Genomic DNA, 14,643 nt, shown 5'->3' with positions numbered 1-14,643 from the left:
AGTGGGTGTGTAAATCGGCGTTAGTGTGTATAAACTGCACAAGGTGTAATCGTTTGTTCATTGTCTTCATCCGAATTCAGTGCTTGATTTTAACACTGGCCATTGTGTTAATCATATCGTCTTGGGCATTGCTGTAAGAAAAAAGGATGTTTCTTCCAAACACTTAAACAAATTAAGTTTAAAACCAGTAGCAGTGGTTTACTTGGATATGCTTGAATGCATTTCTTTACGAAATGATTGTTACAAAATTTCCCAGTAAAAAGTCCTCCACTTAAAGGCTAGCCATTTATCATAGTAACAGAAACTAACCAACTCTCTGCCAGTTTTGCTGTGTTGTATATAAATGCTATTCTTTGTAGTCCACATGGCAAGACCACTGTAGAATTAACATAAAATTGACTGACCAGAATGAACATAAATCCTGTAGAATTTAAAATGGTTTGTTTTCTTGCTATGAACAAGACTTTTTCCCATTGCAGGCCCGTCATTTGTAGAGTGCATGTACACCATGAAAATATACAACAGTGCATTGTTTCTGTGAAGTTTTTCAGACTACTATTTGTGTTATTTTCACATTCTGTTCAATGTAACCGCTAACCTTCAAGTGTATCGTGTCAAATTCTGGAAAACACAAAATTTTAAACATAAATCTCTATTTAATCTACAAGAGTAGCATGCTTTTGTTCCATCAGCCGTGACTGGATAGAAGTCTTAAATAGTTTGTAACTCTATTTTGAGTGTCACCTGCACTGAGAATTGAACCTTCAACTTCCAAAAGAATAACTTGCAACTGAATTTAACCAAGTACAGTAGAACCCTGGGGATATAGCATTAAAAATTAATAACAAAATATAGTACATGTATATAATCAAATAACATAAATAACCTTAGCATTACAAGTGTATGCTGTATTTTAGTGGACATCAACAATATTACATACCTAATGTGCTTCAACAAGTCATATCTTTTTTATTTGTGGGTTAATTTTTAAAATAATTATATTGCTGGAAAGAGAATAGAATAAGCATTCCAATGATGTTAATTTATTTTTCTTTTATGTGTTCAATGTTTTTATGCTCCAAGTTAAAAATGAAAACATGGTAAAAAAATAACAGCAAAAAGGGAAACCGTTTTTCAATGTTTTCATTTTATACGTTACGTTTGGATACACATGCATAGGGTTAAATTTGATTGGATATGACTGAAATGTTACAGGCTATATAAACAAAGTCTATCTCTACTGGTATTTGATTTTAATTTTTGCAACCACAGAAAGCAAAGTTATGACTGAGCAAATTTGACTAAGAATATTTCAAAATTGATAGATAAATCTGTATATATCCTTCATTTTCATATAGATAAGTTTCAGAATTATTTTTATGTATAATATGTAAATATTTGATACTTATTAATTGTGCGGAAATTTTTTTTAAAATGGTATAATTTATGAATTACTGGCCATGAATGCTCTTTATGCATTCAATGGCTACACCCCAGATTAAGCTCTCCTTTGGTGAGGAGGCCGAGAAATGCCTGCTCTCAATAAAGCTATATTTAAATACCACTATAATACTTAGTTTTGTTCATAAATAGACACCCACTGTATGATACCATGCGCCAGTTTAAAAAAAATTGAAATTTGTACATCTTAATTTATAATTCATGGCTTATGGTAAATAGATATATCAGATTTGACTGAATAATCAGAAAGAGCACACAATTTTACATAAGACTGCCAAGTTTCATGAGAATAACTTGAAAAATAAATAAACGGTGGTGAAATTACCGAATTTCTTGAAATGTTGAGGTCTATAATTTAGCCCACTTTTTCTAAAGAAAAATGTCCATGGAAAAGCATAAATTTTGGCACTTAAAATTCTCATAACTTTTGAACTACTGATGGTATTTGTATAATTCAAACGGTTTTAAGCATCTTTTACATAGCTCTTTTCATTCAAGTTGATAAAATAAAAAATTATTTAAAAAGAAAAAAAATCAACTTGTAAATGCTAATAAGGTGGGGCAAATACTGTAATCAGAGGCTGGGAAAAACATTGTATTCCACATCGTAACCTGAAAAAATGTATCCTAGGTCCATCATATCCCAGGGTTCTACTGTACTTTATCAATTATGCTACAGATCCTTGCAGATTCCCGAGTTGACAGCAAGATTCTAGAGTTTGATAAGTAATCAGCAGTTACATCGTTAAAATGTGAAAATTCAAGAGAACAGTAGTTAGAAAAATCCAAATATGAGCATTATGTATTAAAGTTTTATTTGTATTTCATTTCTCTTTTACTTAACATTTTTTTTTTTTTCCTCTGAATAGAAAAACTTTTGGTGGCACATCTGTGACTGTGGGTCCTACAAGTTGGCTAAATGGATTCACCAGTGATGCTCCAAAAGGAGTCGTCTTTGGCGCTGCTCTTAAAACGGACAGTATTTTCCTTCTGCATTGGAACCATATCGAAAAACCTGCTGAGAATGTTAGAAAACATCTGTTCATGTAAACCTTCCAGTTTCCTGAGAAAAATCCGACAAATATCTGCTTTTTTTTTTTTTTTTTTTTTTTTTTTTTTTTTTTTTTTTATGATATTGCTCAAGACTGTGATAAAATCAAAATAGAAACAGTGATTCCTTCCCCCATTCGAATATATGCCACTCAAACGCTTTTTATTTAATTCCATGGTTTCCAAGCTTTTTTGACCTGCTACTTTCTTGGCTTAAATTGCAACACCTTGGCATTGCTCATATATACATACATCTTTCTATTGAGTATGATATAGCAAATTCAAACCAACATCTGTTGTCTACAGTCCCTTTCTCACATAAGACATTGCCTTGTTTACTTGCCTCCCCATGAGGGCAGTTAGGCAGAATGTCTATTTTTACCACGGACAAATTCCAGCTCCCAAAAAGTTAACATTCTGGATTTTGAAAAAGAACATTGGCCCAGACTAGAAGAATTTTTCCTTTACTGATCGAGGACATAAAGCCAAAGGAAGATGTTTGAGCTCCAATCTGTGATTTCTTCTTGTAAGACATTCACAAGAACTTGTCTGACCACGATTGAAAAGAACTTTCTCTTGGGTTGGATGGAATTTCCATGAAAAGTTTCTTTTCAAGAGTGTCTCCTCTGTGAAACACATCACTATCGAAATTCTTCCTTGTAGAATACATAGTAGTCTTCAGAGCCAATGTTAACAAAGACTTGTCATTAACTGACTCCATAAGTAATTAAAATTTGTTCATTCCATTCATTATTTTCAATCCTCTCTATTGGAAAATGGAAACACTAACCTTATGTGGGTTTAACTGGCTTCCTTCAAAAGAGGAAGTTCCATGGGAGTATGAAATTCACAAGCAGTCCCCAGTCGCATGTATATCCCTGTTAGGGAAGATGACTACGTTAGTTTTTGTGCCTCTTGCAGGGAGGCGTCAACGTCCACCTATACATAGTGCCTAAAATTCCCAAATTGGTCACTCCTCTGGTACTGACTATGTTCATCATTGCTTAACTTTGGTGATCTAATGAACCGGTGTGTCAACATGATTATGCTGTACATCTCTCATAATTTTCTTTATTATTGAACCAATAACACTGGACAATAAAGTTGTCTTTTCCACCTGATTTCTGATGTGCTGAATCAAAAAATCAAATTGGTTTTGCTCAATTACGTTTATGTTCACATGTATGTATTTGTGAAGCATTTTAGGAATTGGTGTAAAATGCCTTATTTTGAACGGAGAAGATTATTTTAATGACAAGAACTATTCAGATCCGATAGTTCTGGGTGCTTATGTCAAAAAGGGATCAGTCTGATGTCATAAAAATTCAAAATCTTCTAAATATTGGTGCTCAGCATACATGAAGGACAGATGGACAGACAGAATACTCTCCCTACCACTGCACATCAAGCTCTGCTTAATCAAGCAGTTCACCAAGCATTTGAACAAGAATGGTGACTTTCACTTGTACCAGGATTGACTATGGAGAAGTTCGGTTGACATCTTTGACGGTCATCAGATCTAGCAGCTCGTCAGAGATCCAGAGTTCAAAAACTTGAACGAAGTGGAACTGGAAACATGGAAGGCATTTGTTCTAGTAATGCAGAACTTTCTTGATAACAATAAGGCCAGAAACTATGAAGAACTTGTCAACATGCTGACTATTTTCAGAAACCTGGGCAACAATATTAAGATGCACTATTTTAACATATGAACCTGGGTTCAATCAGTAGCAAGCAGGGATGAGTTTCTTTCAGGACCTGAAAAAGATGGAGACCAGGAATCAAGGGCACTGGAATGTAATCATGATGGCTGACTACTGTTGGAATCTGAAGAGACCTCCCTGTCCCAAGCATTCCAGGAGTTTGAAGAAAAGGAAGTTCAAGCCCTGAAGTTTGAAAATTGAAGCAACTTGCAATTTACATGTACTTACCTTTTACTAATGCCCACCTTTCAATTTACAGTAATTTCTGTTTCTATCAGGTGATGGCAGTATTTTTTTCTTTTAAAAAACAATTAAAATGTGTTGCCAAAAATCAGCTGATAATGCCACAAAGATGTAATCGATTTTGTCAGATTTTTTTTTTTTTTTAAATTAGCACAAAAATCTAACCTGATAGATAGAAAAAGATGCCATTTCATGATTCAGTACAAAAATACCCTAAATCGTTTGTATGAATTGAGACAATATTCAAAAAGTAAAATGTTGCTCTGTTTAATCTTTCAATCTCGTTAATTATTAAGTAGATTTCTGCCTGATAAATCATGACTCGTCGTTACAAAAGTGAAGAAAAATCTTTAAATACAAGAGCTCCAGCCACTAATAAGCTCTAATTGATATAGTTGTAATTAAGATGTTAAACGCAAATGATTTGACTTTTCAATTTATGTACATTTGTTTCCATAAATCAAAACGTCTATTTCAATTTAAATGCTGTTTACATTGAGGAAAAAAAAGTTTAAGAAGCCATTACAATGCAAATTCTTTATTCACATTTATTTGCTTAAAATCAACTGTTTCAACGATGTACATCTTTATCAGGCATAGAATAAGTTTTTCTTTTGAAGATGTTGTTGAAACTTAATTGATTTTCAACAAAATATTGATTCTTTCTTTTCTTTTTCTTTTTTAATAAATCTTTGGGACATTCCAGTCCTGACACCACCATCCTCAGATTTTTTTTCTTATAAACACTTCATAAAGTTTAGGTGAAGATTAAGAAATCTTCATTTTCAGCTATATTTGAATAAAGGAACCCATTTTTTTCTGAGGATTGGTTTCGGCCTAGAAATAAGAAATTGGTGTTTCATGGCACCCTATTTTGGAACCCAGACATTTTAGAAAATTTGCAATTTTGTAGCTAAAAATAATCCTCTTGGGCCTAAATTTCTCCCAAGTATGTTTTCAAGGGCGAGGAATCCAAAAATCATAAAATGAAAGGAAAGACCTCGTTTTGACTAATTTATGTGCCACCATGGCAATTTTAAGGTCGTTCAGCTCTTCAAAGCAGAGCAACAAACAGGATAACTGGTGCTTTTCCTGAAACAACTTTTGAATTTTTAAAATAACATCGGATGAAACTTTCAAGAAATATCTCTTTGCATTACCACTATTGTGGTGTATTTAAACTTTAAAACTTGGCATTTTTCAAAATTTCTCTATTTAAAATAATTGCAATATTTGCAACAGACTCCTGTAATCCCTTTAGTAGTAGAAAAACACAGAAAGCTTTGTTTGAAATATAGATCAGAATGTCAAGTGAGAGCTTGCAGACTAGCAAATCTGCTCTTATTTCAGAGTTTCCCACTGTAGTGGAGGCAAGGGGATCCTCCACCTCAACCAGAAAATTTTTCTCTAGCATTTAGAAATAGCTTGTAAAGACTCCAAACAAATCCTCTTAGACTAAATAGCTCAAAAACATCACCTTACCCCCTCCCCAGGGGATTATGGATCTCAAATGAGTGTTCAAAAAATGTGTGTTCCCACACCTTCAGAACCCAAGTGGGGAAACCCTGTATTTACAAAAATTTTGTCTTTGTCATCTTGAACCGTCAAAATTCTCCTGCCGTTTAACAGATTATGTATGCATCACTCTGGAATATGCAAACCAATATGTACAAAAATCATCAGAAGTAAATAACTTTCAACATCTATCAAAGTAGTTATGGGTTTTGTTCTTTTCCTCATCTGTGATGAAATATGTTCTTCCATTTGACTACGTATTTGGTGCCGCGTTCTTCATGATTACCTTGTTCAATGGGATCTAGGGCCAGGAATGGTATCACCGAGCTGGTACAAGAGATACAAGATTTCTTTCAATATGTTCTTTGTCAATGGTCAGGAAAGTAATTCTCTTAGTGTTTTGCAGTATTAACTGCTCGGAATGTTAAAATTTGATCATTGATAGGCTTTGCTAACTGGCTTACAGTATCTTACACTTGACAGTATCCCCAATTCTGTCACAAGGGGATTTCCCGTGACTAGTTGGAAAGAATGTCCAGGTTGTATTAATGCCAAAATCAGATTTGTGGTGGCAAAGATTGAGAAATTCCTTATAACTTTTATATTGACCAGCAGCCATCACTGAAGTATTCAGTTCTTTTAATCTATCGTGCCATGACACTTCTCTGTAATTCATGGATGAAAGGTGTTATGGTCAAGATCATCAGATACGATACACAAAGAAATGTTGAAATTTGTTATCTTGTTTGAAATATATCACCATGGGATGCTTAGTGATATATTTTCTTCTTCCAGTGATATCCCTGGATTTCATCCTGCACTATATAATGGTAATTTTTTGCAAACTCCAGAAAAATGATGCACTCTACCTCAGTGATCTCATCTTTTCTTTGGGGTATTGAGCCTGACTTCTTACTATATAAGAGTTGGTGGTAAGGTTATCTATGCCATACACCAGGAACTCAATGGAACTTCAACATCAACTGTGTATGTCTGTAGGGTTGTCCTATCTACACTCTGCCACTGGCTGTAAGACATCACCTCGTTGATTTCAAGTTCAATGAATTTATCGTGAATGTACTTTTCCAGGGTAGTATATCAGGACAGTTTTGACAGCATTGCACCATACAAGATTTGTAGTGTCACACGTTACCATAGCTATCGAGACTTGTAGATGATGTTGAACAGATAGTTGGGTGGATTCATTATTAGTATTCGCATCTTCAGCGTTTCTTTTAAACTGTTTTAGCAGCAGTTAAAACCAACTAGTAGTTTTATATTCTGATAATTGCAAACACATACAGAATGGGAACCTGACGATGACAAAATGACACGCCATTTTGGACAGAGCTTTCAAAACTTAGTCTTATTTTGTGGTCTGGATATTTCTGCTTGTAAGCTGCATAGATTGCACGTGAACTTTGTTGCCAATGCTCACAAAACATTTTGTGGGAACAAGATTTTCCCTGCATTAAAAATGGATGTGAGAATTGACATTTTAGAACTTGTTGCTTATATTTGTGATTGTTTTTTTTTTTTTTATGCATAAAAATTACCTCCATCAAAAAGAATTCTTTTTCCACTGCCCACCAACAGATTAGCACTCTAAATTCGCAATTATGTTGGGTTTTTAATGTAGGGAAAATTCTGTTCCCCCACAAAATGTTTTGTAAATTATAGAACTCATTTTTATATATCTATAGTTTTAAATAAAAATATTGATCCAGAGTGCCTCGTTTCCCCCCCCCCCCCCAAAAAAATAAGACTTGTTGGAATACTTGCCCTTAAAACAGTTTGGTTTAAAGAGTTTTGTAAATATAAAAATGCACTCTACATAAAATCAATTTTGATCAAAAGTAAATATAACTATTTTTAATAAAATATATCCAAAGTTTGGTTTTGAATAATTTTATTAAAGTTTTGTAAATATACAACAAAAAAAAATTTACAAATCTGTGCAAGGGTCAAGGTCAAACCAGTAAATGAAACTCGTATTGTTAAAACCGAATGGTAAATTATAGGTATAGACTGCTTCATACCTTCAAAGAAATTCCAGCAAAAAACTTAACAGCCAGCCATGGTTCTCTCCAGTATGAGCTGCTGCCATTGCAGCAATCACTATTTCCATTGCTTCCTACGTAATAGATGTAAGGAGATTAAAGCCGCCTTCAGAACTGCTAGCAACAACTGTAAAAGAGTAATAAGCCACATTAGATGATGTAAAAATCACCCCTTCTCATGTCCGCAATATCATAAAAAACTTAAACACCTCAAAGGCCTGATCTCATCCCTGCTATACTAATTAAGAAATGTTCAGCCAAGCTCTACAATAAATGCCTTGCTGAATCTTGCTTCCCTAATAGCTGGAAGATTGCCTCTGTAGTACCAGCGTACAGGAATTCTGGTAAAAGAACAGACCCTCTCAATTATCACCCTATTAGTCTCTTCCCCCTCTCCACTAAAATCTTTGAGACCTTAATTAATCAAGCATTAGTTCACTACCTCACAAAAGTAAATCTTCTCTCTGACAAACAGTATGGATTCAGGCAATGCCGTTCTACTGCAAATATTTTAACATTCATCGCTGAATGCATTTACAATGTACTGGATAAAGCAGGCGAAGCCATAACTATAGCCCTTGATATGCCCAAGGCCTTTGACAAAGCTTTGCATAAAGGGCTGCTAATGAAAATTAAATTGTACATTATAACTGGACGTATACTAAATATAATTAGATCCATCTCAGACAATAGAAGCATACAGATTGTCATTGATGGACATACATCCAAGCAGCATAATATATATTTGTGAGTGCCTCAGAGGTCGATCATTGGACCATTATTATTTCTGATATTCATAAATGACCTTCCTGATAATATTGTGTCAGAAATGGGTATATTTGCTGATGATACAATGCTCTATAACGTGCATGAGAGAAGAACGGGTGTACATAAATCTAAGACAATGGCAGAATCGTTAGAAAATGACCTCCCAGAGCATTATGGAATGAGGTCGCAAATGGATGGTAACATTTAATGCTAGTAAAACTAAGCTGCTCTCCTTTAACAATTACAAGACGCCTCTCCAACCGCCTATATCGATGACAAATAACACCCTACCTGAGAATTCTACATTCAAACACCTCAGTCTAACATTTACAGGCAATATAAACTGGAACAAATACATAGAGGACATTGCAAAGATTGCTGCAAAGAAAGTGGGTTCCCTCTATCGAGCTAGAAGACTACTCACACCTGAGAGTATCCTGTACCTCTACAAGGCCACCATTCGCCCATGCATGGAGTATTGTTGTCACATGTGGGCGGGTGCATCTATAACTAGCCTCTCCCTCTTGTATAGGTTCCAAAACAAAGTTGTCAATTTAATTTGTCCCACTCTATCAACTAAGCTCCAGCCCTTCTCCCATCTCCGTAATGTTGCATCTCTGTGTCTGTTTTACAAATATTTTAATAGGATGTGTTCTGATGAACTCGTTGCCCTTATACCCCCTCACCGTACATATCCCTGACAAACTCGCTTAGCAATAAGATCTTACTCTTCACTATTGAGTTCCCTAGATACCAGAAAGCTTTCTATTCTAATAGTTTCTTCCCTCAAACAGCTAGACTTTGGCATTCCTTTCCTGCTACCTGCTTCCCTGGTCGTAGTGATATGCAGAAGTTTAAATGTAACATAAACCAACATCTTGCTAATCTTTCCTAGACATGATCCCAAAAAGTAGCCTTTTACGTCCAAGTGGTGATATGCCTTGTTAGGGGTAGATATGAGTAAAAAAAAAAAAAAAAAAAAAAAGAAATAAAGCTGGTATAGTGTATATGTGAGTATATTTATCATACAAGTGAATATTAAACATAAAAAATAATATACATGAAAAGTAATTATAAAATGCTGAATAGATGTGGGAGGCTGGTATATAGATCTGCAGAATAGATTTCCACATAAGTCAAGGAGTCGGAAGTTAGAGTTTGAGTCGCAGATATCAAAGGAGTCGGAGTCGGCATCCTAGGAATTCTAGGAGTCGGAGTTGGAGTCGGACTTTTATCATCAGACTCCGCAACCCTAGTTTAAAGTAACATAAATACGATTCAGAAAGGTGTTAACTCACAATACCTCCTCCAACCCAACTCTGGTTAACACTGCAACTTGTGTTCATATAATTGCATACAATGTATGTTTTAAAATCTGTATTGTTTCAATATTCAACTCGCCCTTCAACCAGAGATGGAGTATTGCTGTTATATTTGGACTTGTGCACCCAACCACTTTCCTCGTTTATTCTTGGACAAGTGAAAAAAGAATCTTAAATCAAATAGATCTCACATGATCTGCCAAGCTCTAGCCTCTGTTGCATTGCTGCAATGTTGCACCCATGTACTTGTTTTGCAATGAAATGTACTCTAAAGAAATTATACGAGTTGTAATCAACAGTGAGATGTTATTCCTGTATTTTTTCACTTCTGTATGTCATAATGGTGATTATGGCTGGACTTGAAATGATTTTTTAATATGGTATAAAACAAACAAGCAAACAAAAACTGTAAAAGCATTTTGCTCCTCATTCTTCAAGTTAATAGTTACTGAAATTACTAATGAGAGATGTGAGGCATTTGTGACTCCCACTCTTCAAAGAGTAGAAAGAATTTCTATCAAAGATCGCTAAGAGGATTTTCGACTTGAAAGTGTATGGAAATATGAATGTCTATCGTAAGATTTTGTAAGTTTATGGCTATTGAAGTTGTTCAGAAATTTTATTGGTGATACTATTGGAACCCGGGATAGAGCAAGAACTAATGTGATTACAAGAGTTATGAATAGATGGGAGTTCAGGGAACTTCTGTCATAACTAACCAGCATAGCATTACCATTGTTAAGCAAGAGAAGAATGAGTCAGGCATGTCCTCAGAGTGTGATAATGTACGGAAGGTTGAACTTGTATGTTGTAGACGTGCTATGGAATGATTTAACATTATGATGTGATGTAAGTCTTAAAACAGATTTGGATCTCATAACCTCAGAGGAAGATTATAATAGATGTATGCAGGACTTAGATGATGTGGCCATGTTGAAAGAATGAATAAGAATTCTTGTATTACTAGATGTAGAATAGTTTAGGTAGCAGAATCAGTTCACAGGAAAAGGCCAAGGAAAACATGGGAAGAAGAAAAATTGACTTGAGAAAAAGAAGGATAACTAAAGGCCTGGGCCGAGATATGTTAGTTTGGAAGTCAGTTTCTAAGCACCATTCACCACATGACAGCATTAAAAATGATGATGATGATAAAAAACTTGAAGTAATTAAGTAAAACAAGAAAAACTAATTGCAACTTATTCACACGTCAGTCATGTTGAAGAGCGATGTCATTCTTTCTACAATTGTTTATGAGCTCATTGTAAATTGTCAAAATAATTAGTTTCTAACAAGCAACACTAGTTTACAAAGAAAATTACAAAAATTAATTCTGCTCCATGACAAGTGTGTGAATAGGTTTTATTTTTTTGTTTCTATCTTATTTTACTAATTTGACTGCAGTGAATTCAAATATTCAAACAGTTGTATCACACAAACGCATCTTAAGATTTTTACAACTGTCTACAAAAAAGAGGCTTGTCAAAATAAATTCAGCAAAAATAATCAACAAAAATTTGTAACTTGAAGCATTATTCAATATCTGGAGATTTGGTATCTGAATCCGAAAGTATACTGTTACTTCTCGTAATGTAATATCATACTTTCTTTTAATACACCATTCAGGAGAAAAAGTCTTAGTGTTATATATATTCTGTAATGAGACCATGCTCCCTTGCTTTGGGGGAGAGTAGTGTAGGATCAGGGATTAAGTGTTCTGTTCTTGCTTATAGGACGAGACAATTTTTCTTTTTGTTTCAAAAGTTTAGCATAGGAGCTGAAGTTTTTAGCCCATAACTTACCTTGTGTCTAACTTTGCCTTTCTCATGGAAAGCAAGTAATTAGGAACCCATTTTAGGTTTTCTTGTGTCATCCAAAGTACCTCATACATTGTAACTATTACCTGTCAAAGATAACTGAAACTTGTATTTATTGTGTCCCTGTGATTAGAAACAAGTAAAACAATAATAAAATACTGCGCAACAAAAGTTTTAAAAATAACAAATCAAACATACAATTATTCAGAACATGACGTAAAACTTTTTTCTTAGAAAGATACACGTAAACTTCCAATTTATTTCTTAGCACTTCAAACATAGAAATTGAATATCGTTCAAGAAATTATTTTCCCTTGTTGATTCCAGGACTTTCAGGCTGAGATTAAAAGTATAGTATCTTTTTCGTCAGAGATGGAGACAAAAAATCTTTGAGATTGTATTGTAGTTTCTTAGATAACATGTTAACCATTTTATTTAATTACTTTGTTAAAAAAAAATCCTACTTACAACAAAGTATTTTACAGAATATATTTACTTATATCTATGGAATACTCTTTCTTAGAAAACAAGTCAACCATTTGAATTAATTACTTTGAAAATTTAAATAACTTTACTATTATTAGTCACATATATAAGAAAAGTAAGTTTGATTATCGAAGTTAGACTTAAATATTAATGCATCTGCCAAATCGATATTTTATTCTGATTATCCAGTCATTTATATAATTTTTTTCAATTTGTATTCTAATCGATTTCATCGACTACATGTATCCAGCCCAATAATTCTTTTGGTAGCATACACTATGTGAGATTCACAATTGCAAACATTCATCTTTTCTTACTTTTTACTACTGTTCGAAATTAATGAATACTCAGATATGATAATATTATTTTTACACATTGCAATATTGTTTTATTTTGAAAGTCTTCGCAATGTTTGCACAAATTATACTTTTGAAAATCATAAAAAATTTATGTTATTTCTTTATGAGTGAAATTTAAAAATGATTTATATTGATCAAGTTATAACTGCTGAAAAAATCTGAGTCGTAATCTCCTTCAGTTAGCAATTTATAATCTAGTCAACAGACATTCTTTCTTACAACCAACGCATGCATTGTATGAATATATACCCATATATGATATGATCTGTACTATTTAATTTAGTTTTTTATGATTTATTTAATCACTTTATCACTGTTTGATCATTAGGTGCATGGTGCAAAAATATAAAACTCATTTGAACAACAGCCGTGTTTGTATGTATACGTGCGATTTTGTCTTTGTGTGTACATATAACAGACGCCGATGATTTCGAAGAGAAACAGAAAAATAAAAAGTGATAGGCAGTAAAAAAACAAAACAAAACAAAATGGTGCTTTCATAACTGACTACAAGTTTTGTTAAACTTATGCTCAGCTGAATGAGCCACATTTCACCTCTTTACAAAAACTAAATTAAAATATATATATTCGATATTTAGCAGCTGTGTTACAAAATTCATAATTATCGGTTAATTTGTATAGGAGTGACCGTGTCCACACACACACACACACACGCATATATATATATATATATATATATATATATACTTGGGCAGCATTTTTCCTCTAATGCATGTTTCATTGAAGAGCAGGGATAATTTCTGTTTGTCTTTCTTGCAATCCATTTTTCTTTTTATCAGGCTACTGTTTGAGTATTCTGTTCAAGTATACATTTTTAAATGCCCTGTAAGAGAATGTGTCTCCAAAAATAACATGTACATCGGCATGACTAGAACCAGTATCTCGCTGACTAATATGCCACCTTTCTTCCATTTACCAACACTTTACCGCAATCCCTGAATTTAGGAATATACTAATTAAAAACATTGCCATTTTAGCTGTCTCACACTGTGATCTGCTCCTCCCAATCATTGAAGCCCTACTAATCCGTATGAAAAAACGACCATCAATCAGGCTCAATATGAAGAGCAGGCACGCTTAAGTGCTTTTAATGATTTTAAACGATTTTAATCGTATTTTCAATAAATTCACCAAACGCAATTTTTAATTCATCACTCACTTGATGACAACTTATGGAAGTCGAAAACGTTTGTGACTATGGCAAATTTCTTTTTACATTCAAACGTTTGAACATTAGCCCGCCAAAAAGAAAAAATGGGTTGCAAGAGAAACTAACAGGAATTGTTCCTGCTCGTCAGTAAAACATGCACACACATATATATATAATTATAAAACTCAGATCAGCTTGCTTGCTTAGGCATTTAAACCGTCCAATGAGTTTGTGACTTCAAGTTTCAAAAAAATTGTCTGCTTACCTATTTCATGGCTGCCCTGTCTTAAGTATGATATTTAAAGTCACTGCTACTATTCAAAGCATACACAAGGTCAACAAGATTTTTTTGTTTTAACGTGTTTTCCTTACAAATAAATGTAATTTAATCCCGCTGAGTTAAAACAAAAACTGATTTAAATATAAACATACAATATATAACTATGGTAATATTTATAACCATATTTACTGCTTTTAGTGGCATTGTGTATTCTGACGATTTATTATTTTTTTTTTTTCGGGCTTTACTTAAAAAATATTTTCCCTTCAAGGAGTGGGAGGTAGAAACTTGGTTTTAGTAGTGCTTTTAATTTTAATTAGTGCTTGCATTAGTGCCCTGGAGGCTTCCTGAGTTTTATTTTTTTCTCTCATCACTTAAAAAAATATTATCATAAGACAGTAAAAGACAATA

At 33.7% G+C, this 14,643-nt stretch overlaps 1 protein-coding gene across 1 annotated transcript in view; it reads left to right on the top strand.

Moving 5' to 3' along the window:
* LOC145297686 (F-box/WD repeat-containing protein 2-like) overlaps positions 1-6,163 on the top strand; it is a 41,730-nt gene extending 35,567 nt beyond the window's left edge. Inside the window, exon 4 of the mRNA XM_080143883.1 lies at positions 2,331-6,163. Coding sequence (XP_080000009.1) covers positions 2,331-2,511 — 181 coding nt within the window. The 3' untranslated portion in view covers positions 2,512-6,163. The remainder of the gene's footprint in view (positions 1-2,330) is intronic.
* The last annotated feature ends 8,480 nt before the right edge of the window (positions 6,164-14,643 follow it).

This window comes from Euprymna scolopes, chromosome 18 (genome assembly GCF_053919585.1).
Source record: "Euprymna scolopes isolate OS-2025 chromosome 18, ASM5391958v1, whole genome shotgun sequence".
Classification (NCBI taxonomy): Eukaryota; Metazoa; Mollusca; class Cephalopoda; order Sepiida; family Sepiolidae; genus Euprymna; species Euprymna scolopes.
The sequence above is the reverse complement of the archived record's forward strand: the minus strand, read 5'-3'. Positions and strand labels throughout refer to the sequence as shown.